Below are 18,066 nucleotides of genomic sequence, written 5' to 3'. Positions count from 1 at the left end.
TATTGGCGTGTGCTAGATGTTCGTTGCATAAAACATAAATCTATGCTACTTTTCGTAGGTACTGTTGATAACTGTAGAATAAAAACATGCATACATTACATACCTTCATTCTGTTTGAATTCTTTTGGAAAAAAAATGCGAATCACCAACACCCCCTTTCCGACTTGTTGCTATTTGTTTGTTAATAGCAGCCAAACCACACTGACTGCCACCGGAAATAAACACACCGGTTGCACTTTTATTTTTTAGCAATCGCGACCATGCAATGCCACGTGGCAGGAAATTGTAATTTACTAATAATAAACAATAACCTGTGGATTCCGACTCAACCTGTTGAATGCGTTGGAATCCAGCACATGTCCACCAAAACACACCTGTACGATCGGTGTCCCCCATTTCCGGCCGGTCGGTTTCAACAGGTCCGCCTAGAGCACGTGGCCCCACTGACCCCATTGCCATCGGTAACGATTGTCCTGGCTACTGCGATTCCGTTTACTGTGGGTACACAAACTGATAAAATTTTCACTTGCCATGGTGAAAGATGTGAAATACAGTGGATTTTTCTAATTTTCCGGAAAAATGTTGAGAAAAGTTAGAAAACCTAAACCAAAAGCTAAACGGCACATCGAAGATGTTCCGTTCTACAAGTTTGTGTACCAGAAAGACGAACTGCCGCTCGATCCGGCCAGGGGCTTCATCGAGGAGCAAATTTGTAATTTTTGTCTGATTGAAGTGGTTTTCTAAGATTGATTGTTCTCTTTTTGATACATTTAAAGCGAAAATCAACGTCATCAAGCCGGCCTGCTTCAACAAGGACTACAGTCTTTACCGCTACCCCCGGGGTGACGGCCAAGGCCTGCGGGAACTGCTCCTTCCGGAAAAGTTATCCTCCATCGAAACGGCGGAGTACCTCCCATCCGGAATCTCTCCCCTATCGCCGCTGGAGAAGCGCCTTCCGGACGTAACCACCGAGCTCATAAAACTTTACAAAGACTTGCGACTGAAAATTTTCCACGACCTGGCCCTCACCAGGCCGGTGCTGCTGGGGAACGAGTTCTTCCGCCGTTACGGTCGAGTAAATCAAGATGGCCGCCGCAAGCTGCCTGCAATACACCGCAGGAGGCGACCAGCGAAAAAGTTTCACTTCGATGAGTTTGCCTACCGCACCCCGGAGGAAAATGACGAGGCGCTGCTGCGCATCCAGCGCCATCTGGATCGGATGATAGCGAAGAGCATCCGCGAGGCGGAGAAACGCCGACAGCAGAAGGAGGAACTGGCACGCCGGCCACAGTTTGTGAGTTTGAAATTCTGCAGTAGCGCAGCCGGCGGTTTTTTATTATTATTTGCAGGCTTGTAAGGATTAAATTATGTTTCACTTTCTCTTCAGTGCACATCGTCATCATCGTCGTCTTCGTCGTCGTCGCAGAGTAGAAACCGAAATGTTTATCACACCAAAGTTAAACGAAAACGGCTGACTAATGAGCAGTACATCAAAAAGCTTAAGGTGGACGAAAGTGTGTAAGTATGTTTCCTCGGAGGTGCGTAATTTACCCGCAGTAATTATGAAACGTGAAACGCTTATGCGCCATTACTTTTGAAACGTAACCTTTGATATAAAAATACGATCATAAGTTAAAACATCAAGAACAAATATCTGAGTGTAATAGAAAAACACAGTTTATCGCCTAATCCTTAACTATCCAAAATGCTGGGTTATAGCTTCCATTTTACGTGGTCCTGAAAACCCTACCAAAGATTTCGGTATTTTTTTATGATTAAAAAAGTTTTCAGACATATTTTTTACTGATGCTGATCAAATTTAAGCTACTAAACTCAGTAAGACCATGGTAAGACTGCCGAGGACCGATTCAGGTTGGTCCAGGATCTTTTCGTAAGGAAGAATTTCGGGAAAATGTCTAGGAGGAATCTTGGAAGGAGCCCCGGGAATCCATGACGGGATCCTAAAAGGATTAAAAAAAGAATCCCAGAAGGATCCCCTGAGCGAAAACGATAAAGGATCGGGAGGAAAGAATCCCGGAAGAAATCAGGGAAGAAATAAACGAATGAATCTCTGAAAGATTCTCGGGAGGAATCTGAAGGAATCCCGTGGCGAATCAATTCATTAATGATGCCCAGGAGAAGTGACTGAAATAATCTCGGCAGAATTCCCTGAAGAATCCTGAAAAATCTGAGAGTAGCCACTGGAAGAATCTCAAAAGGAGTTACATTTTTTCCTCTTTTTGGAATTATTAACCATAAGTTTATGGAAACAATATCTGAAATGAATATCCTGGAGGAATTCCTGAAAGATTCCCGGAAAAAAATCTAAAGAACCTCGACAATACAAAAGAACGTGACGCGAGACAGAATACAACATAGTTCTCACAAAAAATTGAAAGGGGGAGATCTTTCCCGGGAACCCTCAGAAATTTATCTTTGTGTATTCCAGAGATACACAAAGAACGCGACGCGAGACAGGATACAACACTTATAGTTCTAACAAAAATGGGGCCGGATCACAACGTCCGAGGCCATATTGTCCCGGACATTAAGTCGCTTTTTTTTGCGTAATAACGTCCAAAAGTATGGATGCCTTCTTTCCTTGGACTTCGTGACATATCTGCATGTTTGGACGTTATGCCCCGGAAAAATGCGCCATAAAGTCCTGGGACATTATGGCCTCGGACGTTATGATACTGCGCCAACAAAAATAGAAATGACGGGGGGGGGGGGTGGTAGGTAAGCACTATTGTAGTAATTGAGGCTTTCCACGAAGCAGCACGAAAAAAAACCACTTTTTTTAATTTTGCATTTTTGATTTGCATATTATTTTGCACAGCTGTTCTAATCAATATAAATGACCATTTTTTCATATTAAAACTTTTTATGGAGTCTCGACTAACTTTCAAATAGGGCCTATGAAAAAATGGAACACATGCGAATGAAAAATCATATCTCTGAAACTGCTTGTTTGATCGGAAAATTGTGTTCGGCAAAGTTGTAGATTAATAAATGGTGGCTCTCAGAAAAATACACATTGAAAAATTTATTTAGTTTTTCTTCCGAAAAAACTGAATTTTGTTACTAAAAATTAAATATCCCAAAAAGCTATTTTTTACCATCGTGATATTTTGTGAGAATAAAGTTCATTCTGTTAGCCACCATCTGTAGAAATTTCATAATGGTAAAAAAATGTACAAAAAAGTTATGGCACTTTGAACATTTTCGGTTGTGTGTTTTTTAGAGTGTATGACGAATTCACGCAAACTCGCCGTAGGGGTTTGGCAAAACTGTCTCAGCATCCGATGGAATTTCTTAGGTTTAAAGACTATGTATTTTAAAGTAAGATTGCATACGTTGTTTTTTTATTTATCTAGACTAATATTTGAAAAGAACTAAAGTATTTGACCGTTTTTTTACTCAATATAACTTAAAAATGACATTACCTACAAAAAAGTTATGTATGGGTGACTATTAGATAATCATGTGAACTTTTATAACATTGAAAAATGTCAATAAGCTTTAAAAGTCAAAAAAATGCAAATAAGAAAAATTATTTCAATTTGCAAAACATGACATTTTTGTTATTATTGAAAATTTGGCCATATATCGCAAGATGGGCACTTTTGAAGAAAAGCATTTTTGAGGTACCGTGATTTCGGGTGAAATTGATCGACGTGAGGGTCATTTTCATTTGTTAAAAATATTGCTTTAAACTTAAAACAATTTGTATAAAATCATCTGGCTAAAGGATTATTGGATGATGAGTTACATGTTTTACAGTCAATTAGTCACATATTTCTGTATTAAATTAAATATTTTCCGTAATTGCGTGTTTGGCGAATCTCAAATACCCTTTCAAACTTTTGTTACCGTGGCTGTATCGCACATGTAATGAATATTCGAATGGATGCTAAACACGATTTCATCATCAAAAATTTTGATAAATATTCGAATTTATAGGGTAAAAGCACTAGATTTCGCCCCCCTAAAGCATTGATCTATCCAAATTATTGAGTTTTTTACATATATTTCCGATAATATCTATGTTTCTTTGGTGATTCTTGCTAATTATCCTTCAATCAGTGATAAGCCAGCTCAAACGTACCATTAAATGAAGATTTAATACATTAAAATAACAATTTTCAATATTGATTTGTGATTTATTTTTCGCCCCCCAAAATTCAATCTTCGCCCCACCTCCGCTCTAATTTTCGCCCCCAACAGTTGCGCATAAGTTTTCCTAAATTCGATCATGGCTATCCATTTATTTTATGAATACGAATTATCCCGGCAAGCTTAGTACTGTCTTCTGCGTTTTTGAGTTGTCCAAATCAAGCTCCTGTTTGGAAAATCAAGAAAAGATGATTTTTCTGTATGCATATTATTCGTCTCTTTGAGTTTAAATTAACAGAATGAAACAATACATACCTAGATCAATAGATAGATTGTAAAGTAGAAAACTTGGCCAACTAAAAAATACGTATTAATAGGGTACGTACATAAATTACGTCACGCTTTGTAGGGTGAAGTGGGTGCCCTGTTGACGTCCCATGCAGAAAAATGAATGGAAAGTATGATTTTGAAATGGATTTTTTTTGCATTGCATAACTTAACGGGAACATCCATAAATTACGTCACGAAAAAAATATCAATTAGGGCTACTTGTTTTGAAATCATACACTAGATATAACATTGTTTGCGAATTCGGCTGTTCTTGCACAGCTGCTGACTGTACAGCAAACCCACTGAGATAATAGTAAAAAGTGACGTTTGTTAGCTGATTCTCAGAAAAAAAATCGCTGAATCTGAGTAACAAACTGCCAAAATTGCTGAGAGATCGTTAATATTGTTTTTTACTTAGTGCTTGGTTATGTGGATCTTGGCGAAAGTTAAAAAAAAATACAGGGATTTTGTGAATCTAAAATGAGCGAGCCTAACAAATCTGACCTTCGATTTGAATAAGTCCAATCTGCAAAAGAGGCGCGAAATTTATCACCAATAGGAAGCAATCAGTGAAGTACTAGATTGAAAGTAGTGAGCTGGATTTTTGTATGGTGAGATGATCAGTTCTCCGTTTTTGCAATGAAATGGTGCAAACAGCGTGGGTTATATGAGTCCTTGCCTAATTTGATGCTGTTTGAGCAAAAGTTTGGGTAACTGTGTTGTTGAAGTTGCAAGAAATAAATAATACAACAACACAGTTACCCAAACTTTTGCTCAAACAGCATCAAATTAGGCAAAAAATCATATAACCCAAGCTGTTTGCACCATTTTATTGCAGAAACGGAGAACTGATCATCTCACCATACAAAAATCCAGCTCACTACTTTCAATCTAGTACTTCACTGATTGCTTCCTATTGTTCATCCTATGCAAAGTCTTCCAATCAATTCCATTTTCTCTCCCATTTTTTGTATTTCTTCTCATCAACGTGAACATAGTTTTATACAAGTTTAGAAAAGTTTGACTTTTAGATTTATCATATTGGACAAAAAGGTCACTTACATCTAGACTCCTCAATTATTTATTTGATTCCGTAAATTTGCGTCACGCGAACCAAAAATTCGTCTTTGGTATATACCTACAAAATAGTTAACTATCCTCCAAAAAAGATTGTGCGGGCATTCCCTTATAAAACACGACGGGTTGGAACGTTCGTACCACGAACAGTCCCAAAAATCGCCCGTTTTTGCCTTCACACCTGATTTCACAGTCAAATGTGTCAAAAGTGACATATTGGCACGTGCAGTAAAGAGAATTGTCAGACAAAAGAAGCACAAAACAAGCAACAAAGAAGGCGCGACGATTACTCTTCATCCCTACTGGTAACAGATAGTGACATGATCTCGAAAATTTTTGTTGTAAACAAAACGGAAGCTAAATTTATAGCATACTTTTCAACTCGTGAATAATCAATTATTACAAACCTAAAGTCGAAACTGTTGATGATAGATTTTCAGCAGAGTTGCAGTGTTTACCTACTCGACGTTACCGTCATAAAATCGCAATGCAAGGCTAAAAAATCTCGTAAACTCGTGGTGTACGATGTTTATCCTATTATTTTCAAGTTGGGACAATCTTATGTCCCATTGGGTGGATTGTCGCAACAAATACAGGCTGCGACATTGTCATTATTGTTGCGCGATGGTTGAATTTTGATTCACTGGGCACGTGCTTTTCTGGCTGGCTCGCTCGCATTTCATTTTCGTTCTCTTCCTTTTTTGCAACGATGACAGCAAGACGTCGCATCAAAAACGAAGTAGTTTGTGTGACATCAAGGAGACTCTATTTGACGAGGATCGTTGAAAATTGCGTTTCAAATTGGGTGTCAAATCGACCTTCGGCCAAAAATCACAGAAGACACTCATGAAATAGACTAGAATGACCACGTTTGCATAAATGATACATTTTGCCCCACTTTCCCCTACCTCACAAATATCAACTTCACCTCATCCGTTATCTCCACACCCGATTTCAGTACGAGAAAGAGAGGGGCGAAAACTGAAACACGCAATACAAATAGAATGGGACAAGGGATTTCGCCAGGGGCGAAAATTGGAAACTTAAAATTTTGTGCATTAATTTTCGCCACCTTTAAAAACAGCTAAAAATTGATAAGTTTTAACAATTTAGCTGAATAAATAACCTGCTGTGTATTCCTAAGACTTGTATGATTATGAATGTTCATTATTTTGGGTTGGAAGAGTTGATTTTGCATGTTTTCCCAGGTTCTGATTATCGCTACTGTTTGCATTGCGTTGAAAAAAACATACATCATTGCCATGACTATTTCTCAATCACTAATTCGATAGATAAAGTTATTGGTTTTGTGGAATATCATTAGTGCTCAACATTGATTTTAATTTACTCTCTCAGATACGTTGAAAAGCAAACAACAATCTACCTAATTAACTCCTAAACTACCAAGGGTCCAAAAAAAGTCGGAAGTCCAACTTTGACAAGGCATTTCTCGGCCGTTTTTCAACCGATTTTAAAACTTTTTTTTGCGATGGAACCGGACAGGTTTCAAGAACAGCGTCCATCTTAAAGATTTTAAAATAGATGCGTCTACCCAAAGTTATTAAGCAAAAGGCACTTCCTACTTTTTTTGAGAACGCCTTTTTTTGCACACTTTGATCAATAAAATAAAATTTAAAGCGATGACATATGATTTTTTCGACCCTAAATCATGCGTACAGCCGAGGTGAACATGTTTATGCAAAATAAGTGATTTTTCAGTACACTGATATTTTAAATTACTGAAAAAACTGCTAAAATACCCTATTTTTCACATAAAATAAGCAATAAATAAAAAATCAAAGCGATGACATAAAGTTTTTTTGACCTTAAATTGTTCGTAGGATTGTACTGGACATTTCTGATTAAAAATAAAAATGTTTTATTTACACTCTTATTTTGTTTTACCCGAAGAATTATGAAAATTCCATTTTTTTTTTTTACAAAAGGTAGTCAACAAAACTAAAGTTAAAACGATAACTTGTAAAAAACTACAAGTTATCGTTTTAACTTGAATTGTTCTTAGTAGTTTGGGGACATACTTGAAGAATAATAGTGATGTTTTCATTACACTCATATTTTTATTTACTCAAAAACCATCGAAAATACCACATTTCTCACACAAAGTGGTTAACAAATAAAAATGGATTACAACGCATTGCAGTTTTTTGCCTTGAAATTATCCGTGAAAGAGTTCAGGACATATTTGATGAACAATAGTCACGTTTTTATAACACTCTTAATTTATTTTACTCAAAAAGTTACAAAAACACCATAATGTTTATACAAAATAGTCAATAAACCAAAATTTAAAGCCGTAATATTTAGTTTTTTGGCTTTTAATTTCCAATAGAATGTACTGCACATGATTTTGATGAAATTTTAAAGTTGACATCTCACTAATATTTTGTTTTATCAAAAAATGTACGAAAATATCACATTTTTAAACAAAAAAGCCAATAGGCCAAACTTTAAATCAATGACATGTAGTTTTAATACTTTGAATTTAACGTGATAGTTTAGTGGATTTATCTGAACAATACTAGTGATGTTTTTATAACACTCATAATTTATTTCACTCGAAATACTAGGAAAATACCGCATTTTCCACACAAAGTTGTCAACAAATAAAAATTTGAGGCAATCAATTTCACGAAATTATTCTTATTGAAGTAAGAGGCTTGTTTGATAAACAACAATGATCTTTCAATGCTACTCGTATTATATGTCACTAAAAAATACAGAAATACCATATATCTATAGAAATAGAAATCAAAATTTAATGCGATAGTATATAGCTTTTTTGTCTTGGAATGTTCGTCAGAATGCACTTAATATATTTAAAAAGTAATAGTGATATTGTCGTCATACTCACACTCAACGAAACAGTTAAAAACGGAAAAACATATTTTGCATTCTGGAAACATCCTTGTACATACATGGAATTTGCAGCATCGTATCATAATCGACAGCATACCGAAAATAGCTGCTAGAGTGCTAGATATAGGAGCCCTCTTTTTATTCCACTAGCACGGTTGAACAGATTCGTTCTTCATTTAACTTGTTTTTCGAATAATCTTCCAGAAGAATGTTCAACTTCTTCACGGAATGACACGCTTCCAGTAAGAACCTTCAGCATTTCGGGAAAATATTTGTTTGACACTTCCTACTACAAAGAATTAGTAGTAGATGCTCATATTCGAAAGAAATAAACACTAGACAAACTTTTGAAAAGTAACAGATGGGACGCCCTCGAGCTGAAAATCTCTCAACTAAAGACACATAACCTAACCTTAACTTTGGAAAACTTGTTTTATTCATACCAGTAAAGTTCGTAACTTTTTTTTTCATTTGTACGGGATTTCCCGTGTATTTTTTGGTGATTGCTACTTCATGTTCAGGAGACGCAGATATATGTCAACAATTTCGTCTCAAGAGTACTGGAACCCGTATAATTTGGTGAGCTTGTTTCTGTATATTCTTAATTGTGCCTAAACTTTGCCAATCATATTCTTTGGACCTTCCAGTAATACCCGTGACCCCTAGGCCTGAGAGAAACTACGTCAATCTTGAAATATAGTCAGTGATTAGCCCCAAATATATGTGCTTTGGTAACGGACGGGAAGAAAGCAAATCTCATAACAGCGCAGAGTTAGCATTGTTAAAATTCACAAATTAAACCAAATTAAAAAAAGATTTCCCTCTTGTACCGACTTTTCGAACCCTTTCGAACTTTTCGAAAAGATTTCCCTGTTAAATAAATTTCCCCGAGGATTTCCGGTTTCCCTTGTATTTTTTCCAAATAATATATAACCTAGACCTGGTACAAAAAAAAAATCAAGAATATAATTCTGCATGTTTTCGCTTTGAATTTTGGATTATTGGCTATTTTTTTTTTTTTAGCCGAACGAATTGTGAGTGTAATATTAATATCAAAATTTTATCAAATGCATGCCTGGTACATTCTAACGGAAAATTAAAAGCCAATGAACTATATGTTATTGCTTTATTTTTTTGTAAAATATATTAAGAGTGTCATGAAAACTTCACTATTGTTTATCAAATACGTCCAGTATTCTTTCACGAATAATTTAAAAGCAAAAAAAACACATGCATTGAATTCAATTTTTATTTGTTGACTACTTTGTGTGAAAAATGTGGTATTTTTCTAGTATTTCGAGCGAAATAAATTAGGAGTGTAATATAACATCACTAGTATTGTTCAAATAAACCCACTCAATTACTACGATAAATTCAAAGTATTAAAACTACATGTCATTGCTTAAAAATTTGGCTTATTTACTTTTTTGTGTAAAAATGTGATGTTTTTGTACATTTTTTGAACAAAATATTAGTGTAATGTTAACTTCAAATCTTATCAAAATCATGACCAGTACATTCTATTGGAAATTAAAAGCCAAAAAACTAAATATTACGGCTTTAAATTTTGGTTTATTGGCTATTTTGTATAAAAATTATGGTGTTTCTGTAACTTTTTGAGTAAAATAAATTAAGAGTGTTATAAAAACGTGACTATTGTTCATCAAATATGTCCTGAACTCTTTCACGGATAATTTCAAGTCAATAAACTGCAATGCGTTGTAATCAATTTTTATTTGTTAACCACTTTGTGTGAGAAATGTGGTTTTTTCGGTGGTTTTTGAGTAAATCAAAATATGAGTGTAATGAAAACATCACTATTATTCTTCAAGTATGTCCCCAAACTACTAAGAACAATTCAAGACTAAAAAACTACAAGCTATCGTTTTAATTTTAGTTTTGTTGACTACTTTTTGTAAAAAATATGGAATTTTCATAGTTCTTCGGGTAAAACAAAATAAGAGTGTAAATAAAACATTTTTATTTTTAATCAGAAATGTCCAGTACAATCCTACGAACAATTTAAGACCAAAAAAACTTTATGTCATCGCATTGAATTTTGATTTATTGCTTATTTTATGTGAAAAATAGGGTATTTTAGCAGTTTTTTCAGTAATTGAAAATATCAGTGTACTGAAAAATCACTTATATTGCATAAACATGTTCACCTCGGCTGTACGCATGATTTAGGGTCGAAAAAATCATATGTCATCGCTTTAAATTTTATTTTATTGATCAAAGTGTGCAAAAAAAGGCGTTCTCAAAAAAAGTAGGAAGTGCCTTTTGCTTAATAACTTTGGGTAGACGCATCTATTTTAAAATCTTTAAGATGGACGCTGTTCTTGAAACCTGTCCGGTTCCATCGCAAAAAAAAGTTTTAAAATCGGTTGAAAAACGGCCGCGAAATGCCTTGTCAAAGTTGGACTTCCGACTTTTTTTGGACCCTTGGTAGTTCGCGGGAGTTTTCACCCCCTCAGTAATTTAAGTGTTAATCACAAAAACTTTGAATGTTTTATTAGGGGGGCGAAAACTAGGGAGGGGGCGAAGACAAGTGCATTTATCCTACATAAAATTGCACTTTTCCGGAAGTAATCACTTTTTCAGTATGAAAAGTGCATACTTTAAGGCGTTTCCATAAAATTTACTAAATTTAAAACTTGAATAATTAAAAATTGAGAAAACTCGTAAAAGTTTTGCGTAGCATTTCGCATACTGGGGTGGTTAATTTAGGTGGAAAACATATTTTTGGCACATGCAAAGGTATTTCATTTACTGATCAATTTCATCCCGAAAGCAAAATTATTGATTTTTTATTTTAAATGATATTTACCTATTGCAATAAAATGATTTGTAGTAAAAGTTTCAAACTCGTTGACTGATGAGAATCGTGGTCGTACTTGTTTTATTGCTTTGAGTTTGACTTTCTTTGGGCATTTCAGTCTAATTTGGTCAATCAAAAACAACTATATATTATCTTAACTCGACGTTTCGGTCCTTATTGAACCTTTTTCAAGGATTCTGTAATGTGTGAGTTTGATCATATCACTGCATTCGAAATCACGGTAGCATAAGTGGAAAATTTTTGACAGCTCCTCCCCTCTTAAAGAATATTCTCCCATACCTAATAGAAGGCTCCTAGCAATATCATAAACTTCCCCTAAAATGCTACATCTTTAATGGACGGTTCCTAACAACAAATACTTCATGACATCATTTTGCGTGTTTCTCTCCGGTAGAAAAAAAAAGTTTTTATCCAGGGCGTTTTTTACAGATATTTTCATATATTAAATTAAACATAGCTCCATATGTTTGATTCACAAGTCTATCTAATGCAAAGTATTTATTTTATTCTCCTATGAATAAGGAAACTTTTCAGTTGAAATTCGACTTCTGGTTGATATTCTGAATTTCTGTGTAACAGATCTGGTGTTCTGGTTCAAAAGAGAATCCTAAATTATATTCTTTGTATTGGATAGATTTATAATTGAAACAAGTAAAGCTATGTTCAATATTAATATGTGAAAATCCACGTATAAAAATACCCAAAAATTGGTTTGACTCAAAAAAAAACATTTTGTGTTGGGTTGGATTCAGATAATAGCAATTTAATTACTTTGATCCATTTTGAATTCTATTCTTAACGGTTGGTGTGGGGTTTGGTTCTCTGAAATAGGATTAATTTAATTTCGCAAATGGGCATGTATTCCAAATTGACTTCAACTTATTTTTTAATTTTTTTTAGCGTGATCGTTTTTTCAATACAGTTGACTCTCTACATCTCGATATTGAAGGGACCATCGAGATAGGGAGAGATCGAACTCAAGAACAAATTTATAATGCACACTAAGATTGAAAAATCGTCCGCAACTAGGAAAAACTGTCAACAAACAGATGTCACTTCACCTGCACAGAATGTTTTGCACCTAAGAAAAGAGATCTAGCAACCTGTAAAAATGGGCATATCGACATATGGAGAGAAAATCTCGAACAAACACGAACGAGATCGCATCGAAATAGAGAGATATCGAGATAAGGAGATATCGACATGTAGAAAGGTAAAATGTATGCAGATTGAAGGGACCGACCAAACCATCGACATAGGGAGAGATATCGAGATGTAGAACATCGACATGTGGAGAGTCGACTGCACTGAAAAAAATCTTCACATTGTTTTCATATGATTTTCACATGGACTGTTTCCATACGCGTATCCATTGAATTTCATGGGAATATCACATAGATTTTGCGAAGTTATGTGATTTTCCAATAGAAGTTATGTGATTTCCTAATGACTTCCATGTACCGTATCGATTTCATGTGAAATTTCCAAAGAAATTTTCATCGGAAAATCCAATACCAGTTATATAGCCAAACTAATGGAAATTTTCCATGTGATATGTGATTTATTTTTTCAGTGTGTATTTCAATTTCGTCATGCACTCTAAAAAAACACGCAACCAAAAATGATCGAAGTGCCATAACTTTTTTGTACATTTTTTTACCCCTATAAAAATTTTAGAGATGATAGCTAACAGAATGAACTTTATTCTCACAAAAAAAAAAACACGAAGGTAAAAAAATAGCTTTTTGAAATATTTGGTTTTTAGTAACAAAATTCAGTTTTTTCAGAAGAAAAACTTAATAAATTTTTCAATGTGTATTTTTCTGAGAGCCGCAATATATTATTCTACAACTTTGCTGAAGACACCTTTCCGATCGAACAAGCCGTTTCCGTGTTATATTTTTTTATTTGCTTGTGTTCCATTTTTTCATAGGCCCTAATTGAAAATTAGTCGAGACAAAATATGAACTTTTGATATGAAAAAATGGTTTCTCACATAAAAAGGAATAGTATACAAAAATATCAAGTAGATTAAAAAACATCGATTAAAATGGATTCGTGCTGGTCCGTGGAAAGCCTCAATAAGTGTTGCATCCTGTCTCGCGTCGCGTTCTGCATGTATCTCTGGAATATCCTAGAGAAATTCCTGAAAGATTCCCGGGAATGATCTCTTAAAGAAAAAATAACGTTACAATCCCGGGAAAAGTCTCTGGAGAACTGCAATTTCTTGAGGTTTATGCTAGCGTAAGAACCTCAACAATACACAAAAAAAAAACGCAACGCGAGAGCTTACCCCCATCTCTTTTTTTATTTATTATTTATTTATTTTTATTTATTTTTATTTTTTATAAGAACCTATAAGTGTTGTGTCCTGTCTCGCGTCGCGTTTTTGTGTACCTCTGGAGAAATCCCGAAAAATATCCATGAACAAATCTCGGAAGGAATTTCAGGAGAAATCCCAGAAAAAATCCCTGATGTAATTTCGGAAGAAGCCTCTGAAGAAATCCCTGAAAAGATCCCCGATGGTATATTTTAAAGAATCTAGGGAGAAATACTGGAAGGATCTAAGAGGAATCACTAAATAAGTTAGGAATACATAAACTATTGCCAGGGAATATCAGGAAAAAAAATGCCGAAAGCTTTCGGAGAATTTCGTGAGAAATTACTGAGGAATCTCTGAACAAATCCAGTGGGGAATCGCTGATGGAATCCCTCTAGGAATCCTGGATGGAAACTCAAAAAAAAACGATAAAAAATACCGGAAAACATCGGGGAGAACTAAATGTTGAAATCCCCGTTGAAAAATATTATTGATATCCCTGAATATATCCAGGGGACATTAGTAAATAAGTTTCGGACGGAATATCGGAAAGAATTACGGTAACAATTCCTGGAGGTATTCTGTGAAAAATTCTTAAAGCAAGCGCGGAAGAAATCCTGGGAGGAATAAATGAAAGTATTCAGGGAAAAATCCTTAATAGAATGCTGCAAAATATCTCTGAAGGATTCCCAGGGTGAATTAATACATTGCCAGAAAAAATCATGGAGAAATCCTCGACAAAACTATGTAGACAAAATTCTTTAGATATATAACAAGATGAACCCTGGTAGGAATCCTTGGAGAAATCCATGGAGAATTATTAAGGAATAGATGAATATTTTCATAGATAAATCCATGCGGGAGGCCTTTTCGCGCCGGAATTATAAATCTTCTCAATACGTGCAATACGTGATTCATGTAACAAAACGAGATATAAAAAAAAGAAGTAAAAACGTCAAGTCACGGTAGATACGAAAATAAGACTGAAGGTTTTAAGGGATTCCAGAATGTTTCAGGGGCACTTTTATGGGCGTTTTAAGCAGTTACATGGTGTTTCAGGGAGGTTTTAAAAGCATTTTAGAGGGTTTCAAGGGCCCTCTGGGACTTCAAGATATGCATAAGGGCTTTTAGGGGCGTTACAATGCGTTTCGTGGCGTTTCAAGGAGTATCAGGACGTTTTATTTAGGTAGGTTTCAGGTCCGTTTCAGATACGTTGCAGATGCGTTCTGGGGGTTTGGAGGATCTTGAGTGCGTAACATAGGGTCCAAGAAGATTATGGGGGGGGGGGGGGGATTCGGAGTTATTCCAGGAAGCTTCAGAGGATTATTGCCGGCTTTTTGAGGCGTTACATAGCTGTTTCGGTTTCGGAGGGATTATGTGCGTCACATGGGACTTGCAAGAGTCTTAAGGGGAATTCGTGGGCTTATCAAAGAGCTTCGCAGGATTTTCGACAGGTTTCAGAGGCGTTACATATGCAGGCATTACAGAGGCGTTACATATGCGTTTTCGGAAATTTTGGCGGGTTTCTGGTTTGTTTCATTGGGCCAGAAGAGGTTTGATGGTGATTTTGGAGACATTTCAAGAAGCTTCACAAAACGTTCGGCGGGTTTCAGAGATCTTACAGAGGCGTTACACAGGCGTTTTCGGAGATTTCGAAGGATTTCAGCTGCGGTACAAGCGAGGTTTAAGAGAGATTTCGGAGGCATTTCAAAAAGCTTCAGATGATTTTCTATGAGTAGCTGAGACGTTACAGTGGCATCACATAAGCGTTTTCAGGGATTTCAGACAGTTTCGGGTGCGTTACAATTCCAAGAGGGTGTTGAAGATTTCGCCTCTGAAATCTCTCTGAAACCTCGGCCCCGCCGGATAAATCCTCCTGATATGTTTACAGAAATTCCTTCAGGATTTTTCCAAGCATTCCTCTCTCAGATTTCTCCCAGAATTATTTCAGGAATTGCTCCCGGAAGGGAATTCCCAAAATTTCTTGTTCCAGAATTCTTCCACGGATTCTTGCTGGAACTATTTCAGGTCTTCCTCCCAAAAATCGTAATACCTCTCGGAATTCCTTCAGAAATTTCTATTGAAATTCTTTCAAAGATTTCTCTCGGAACTCTTCCAATGTGAATCGGATTTGGTTTTGGATTTTTTCACAAAGCTTTCATCCGAAACTTTTCCACAGGTTTTTCCCGGAATTCTTTCAGGTATGTTTACTATAGCTTTTCTGGGGTTGAAATTCGAACCTCATTTCAAGGATTCTTCACAGATTTCTTTTCTTTCTCGGATTAAAAAAAATTAAAATTGACGAATTAAAAAAAATATTCCCGATATTTAAAGCGAAACTGTTTCCTCACTTTTTGGTTTTTGATTTTTTATTAAATAACGAAGCAATATTTTCAAAATCGGTTTTCGTGCATACGTAGAGTATGGATCAAGGTATCTTCTGAATTTTTTTTGTAGTGGAAAATGTTTTTCGTTTTTGCAAAAACCATTTTTGAACAGAATTTCACAAAAAAAAATGGTTTCTGCAAAAATGGAAAACATTTTCCACCTCAAACAAATTCAGAAGATACCTTGATCCATACTCTACGTATGCACGAAAACCGATTTTGAACATATTGCTTCGTTATTTAGTAAAAAATCAAAAACCGAAAAAATGAGAAAATGCTTCCAGTTTCGCCTTAAGGGATTCCTTCCGGAAATGTATTTTCCAAATTCTTTCAGAGAATGCTCCCGGAATAATTCCAGGAATTCTTTTCGAAAATATTTCAATTTTTTTTTTTTGAGAATTGCTTCCGGAAATCTTCTTGAAAGTTATCCCGAAACTTACTGAACTATTTTACCAGATATTATTCAAGAGATTTCTGCTCGAGTTCTGCTCAGAATTCCTTCCGGAGTTTTTCCTACATTCTCCTGGTTTCTTCGGAGATACCTTTCGGTATTCTTCCAGGGATTTCTCCTAAAATTATTCCCGGAAAGATTGAACCCGAGATTCTCATGAAATTAATCATTTTTTTAATTCCTCCGGAGATTCATTTCAGAACTCTCTCAAAGATTCCCCCTGGAATTATTTCAGAGTTTTAAATCGAGATTCCACCCGGATCTTCTTTTTTCCAGATATTTCAACTGAGCTCTTTCAAAAACATCTTACGGCTTTTGTCGTGTCATATTTTTAAAGAAATCGTACTCGAAAAATGTACAATGATTCTGCTTGATTTTTCTTTTCTAGAAAAACAAACATAATTTTACTACATGACATACTCTTCAACATTGTTTCTGATGTATCGCATATTTCTGCATCTAATCCTTTCTCAGAAAACTAAGATACCTTCAAGCGTTGCTTCCAGTACACCCAGACGACCAGAAGCGCAAAATTCTGGAGAAATTTGAAAAACGTTACCACGAAGCCATTGCTAACTTTGACGATGACATGCGCCAGCGAACGCTAAATGTGCTCGAAGAATTATCGGTCGAAAAAATTGAGCACTATCCATCGCATCTGATAAAAAAGATTCTGCCTCGTATCGATAGTCGTATTGCCTACCTAAAGCAAGCTCACAAATTCATCCTGGAAGAGGAAAAGCTATGGCCCAACATCTACCCGGAGGTAATCCTATTGGATTACATTTTCGACCCCGAGCACAACGTTCCCCGAGATCAGGCCGTCTACTTGACTATCCTGCTGATGGACCTACAGGAAGACTATCGCTACCATGTGAAACGATCCTTCATCCGATACATCCTTCGTTCAGAGGAAGAACGCAAGCGGCTGCAGCTTGCTGTGGAGCCACCCGAATATCCGATCGCCACGCTGATTGCTCCGGTTCCGTGGAAGTGTTCGATCCAGGTTGCCAAGAACCGGTTGGAAGAGGTTCTGATGGTGAACCATCCGGTTTTGCAGGCCATCAACTTGCTGTGGCATAAGCTGTACGGTAATCTGCTGGTGGTTGATCCGGCCAAGTTCTACAGCACAGATATCCCGATGCACGCGGATAAGATTACCGAAACGATTCACAACAGTTGTCGCATAACTCGAGATGTAAGTTGGTTCCGAGGTAGGTTTAGGGAAGGTAAGTATTGATTGGTTGACTATTTGCAGATACTGATCAATGACTGGATGCCCCGAGTGGCGGATCTGGTCGACGTCATGCGTAAGTACTGGAAAGATCTGGTGCCGCGTAACTCGATCCACGGAGGTCGAGGAACGATCTTCTTCAATTGTATTCACGCACTGACGTCGTACCATTTGCAAGGCTTGATCAAGAAAAGTCTGGACCATTTGGTTGAAGCACTGGAAGCTTATCGGGGTGGCGATACTCCAACTGGGGACCAAGCTCCTAAGCTTAAAATGAAACCTTTTATGACGTTGACGGTGTCGGTAGTTGGAAAGCCAGATACAGAGATCGAGAAGAATACGGAAAAGAGTGACATGTCTCTGTATGAAGCTGATGATGACGATCCGAGTTTATTGACGTCAGAATCGACGGATGATCCGATGACGTCGGCT

General features: G+C 36.3%; 1 protein-coding gene across 1 annotated transcript in view; it reads left to right on the top strand.

Annotated features, from left to right (window-relative positions):
* Window positions 1–429: 429 nt before the first annotated feature.
* LOC134290216 (uncharacterized) overlaps window positions 430–18,066 on the top strand; it is a 19,378-nt gene continuing 1,741 nt past the window's right edge. The window contains exons 1-5 of the mRNA XM_062857286.1: window positions 430–712; window positions 777–1,294; window positions 1,388–1,518; window positions 16,875–17,598; window positions 17,659–18,063. Coding sequence (XP_062713270.1) covers window positions 580–712; window positions 777–1,294; window positions 1,388–1,518; window positions 16,875–17,598; window positions 17,659–18,063 — 1,911 coding nt within the window. The 5' untranslated portion in view covers window positions 430–579. The remainder of the gene's footprint in view (window positions 713–776; window positions 1,295–1,387; window positions 1,519–16,874; window positions 17,599–17,658; window positions 18,064–18,066) is intronic.

Source organism: Aedes albopictus, chromosome 3 (genome assembly GCF_035046485.1).
Source record: "Aedes albopictus strain Foshan chromosome 3, AalbF5, whole genome shotgun sequence".
In the NCBI taxonomy this organism is placed as follows: domain Eukaryota; kingdom Metazoa; phylum Arthropoda; class Insecta; order Diptera; family Culicidae; genus Aedes; species Aedes albopictus.
The sequence above is the reverse complement of the archived record's forward strand: the minus strand, read 5'-3'. Positions and strand labels throughout refer to the sequence as shown.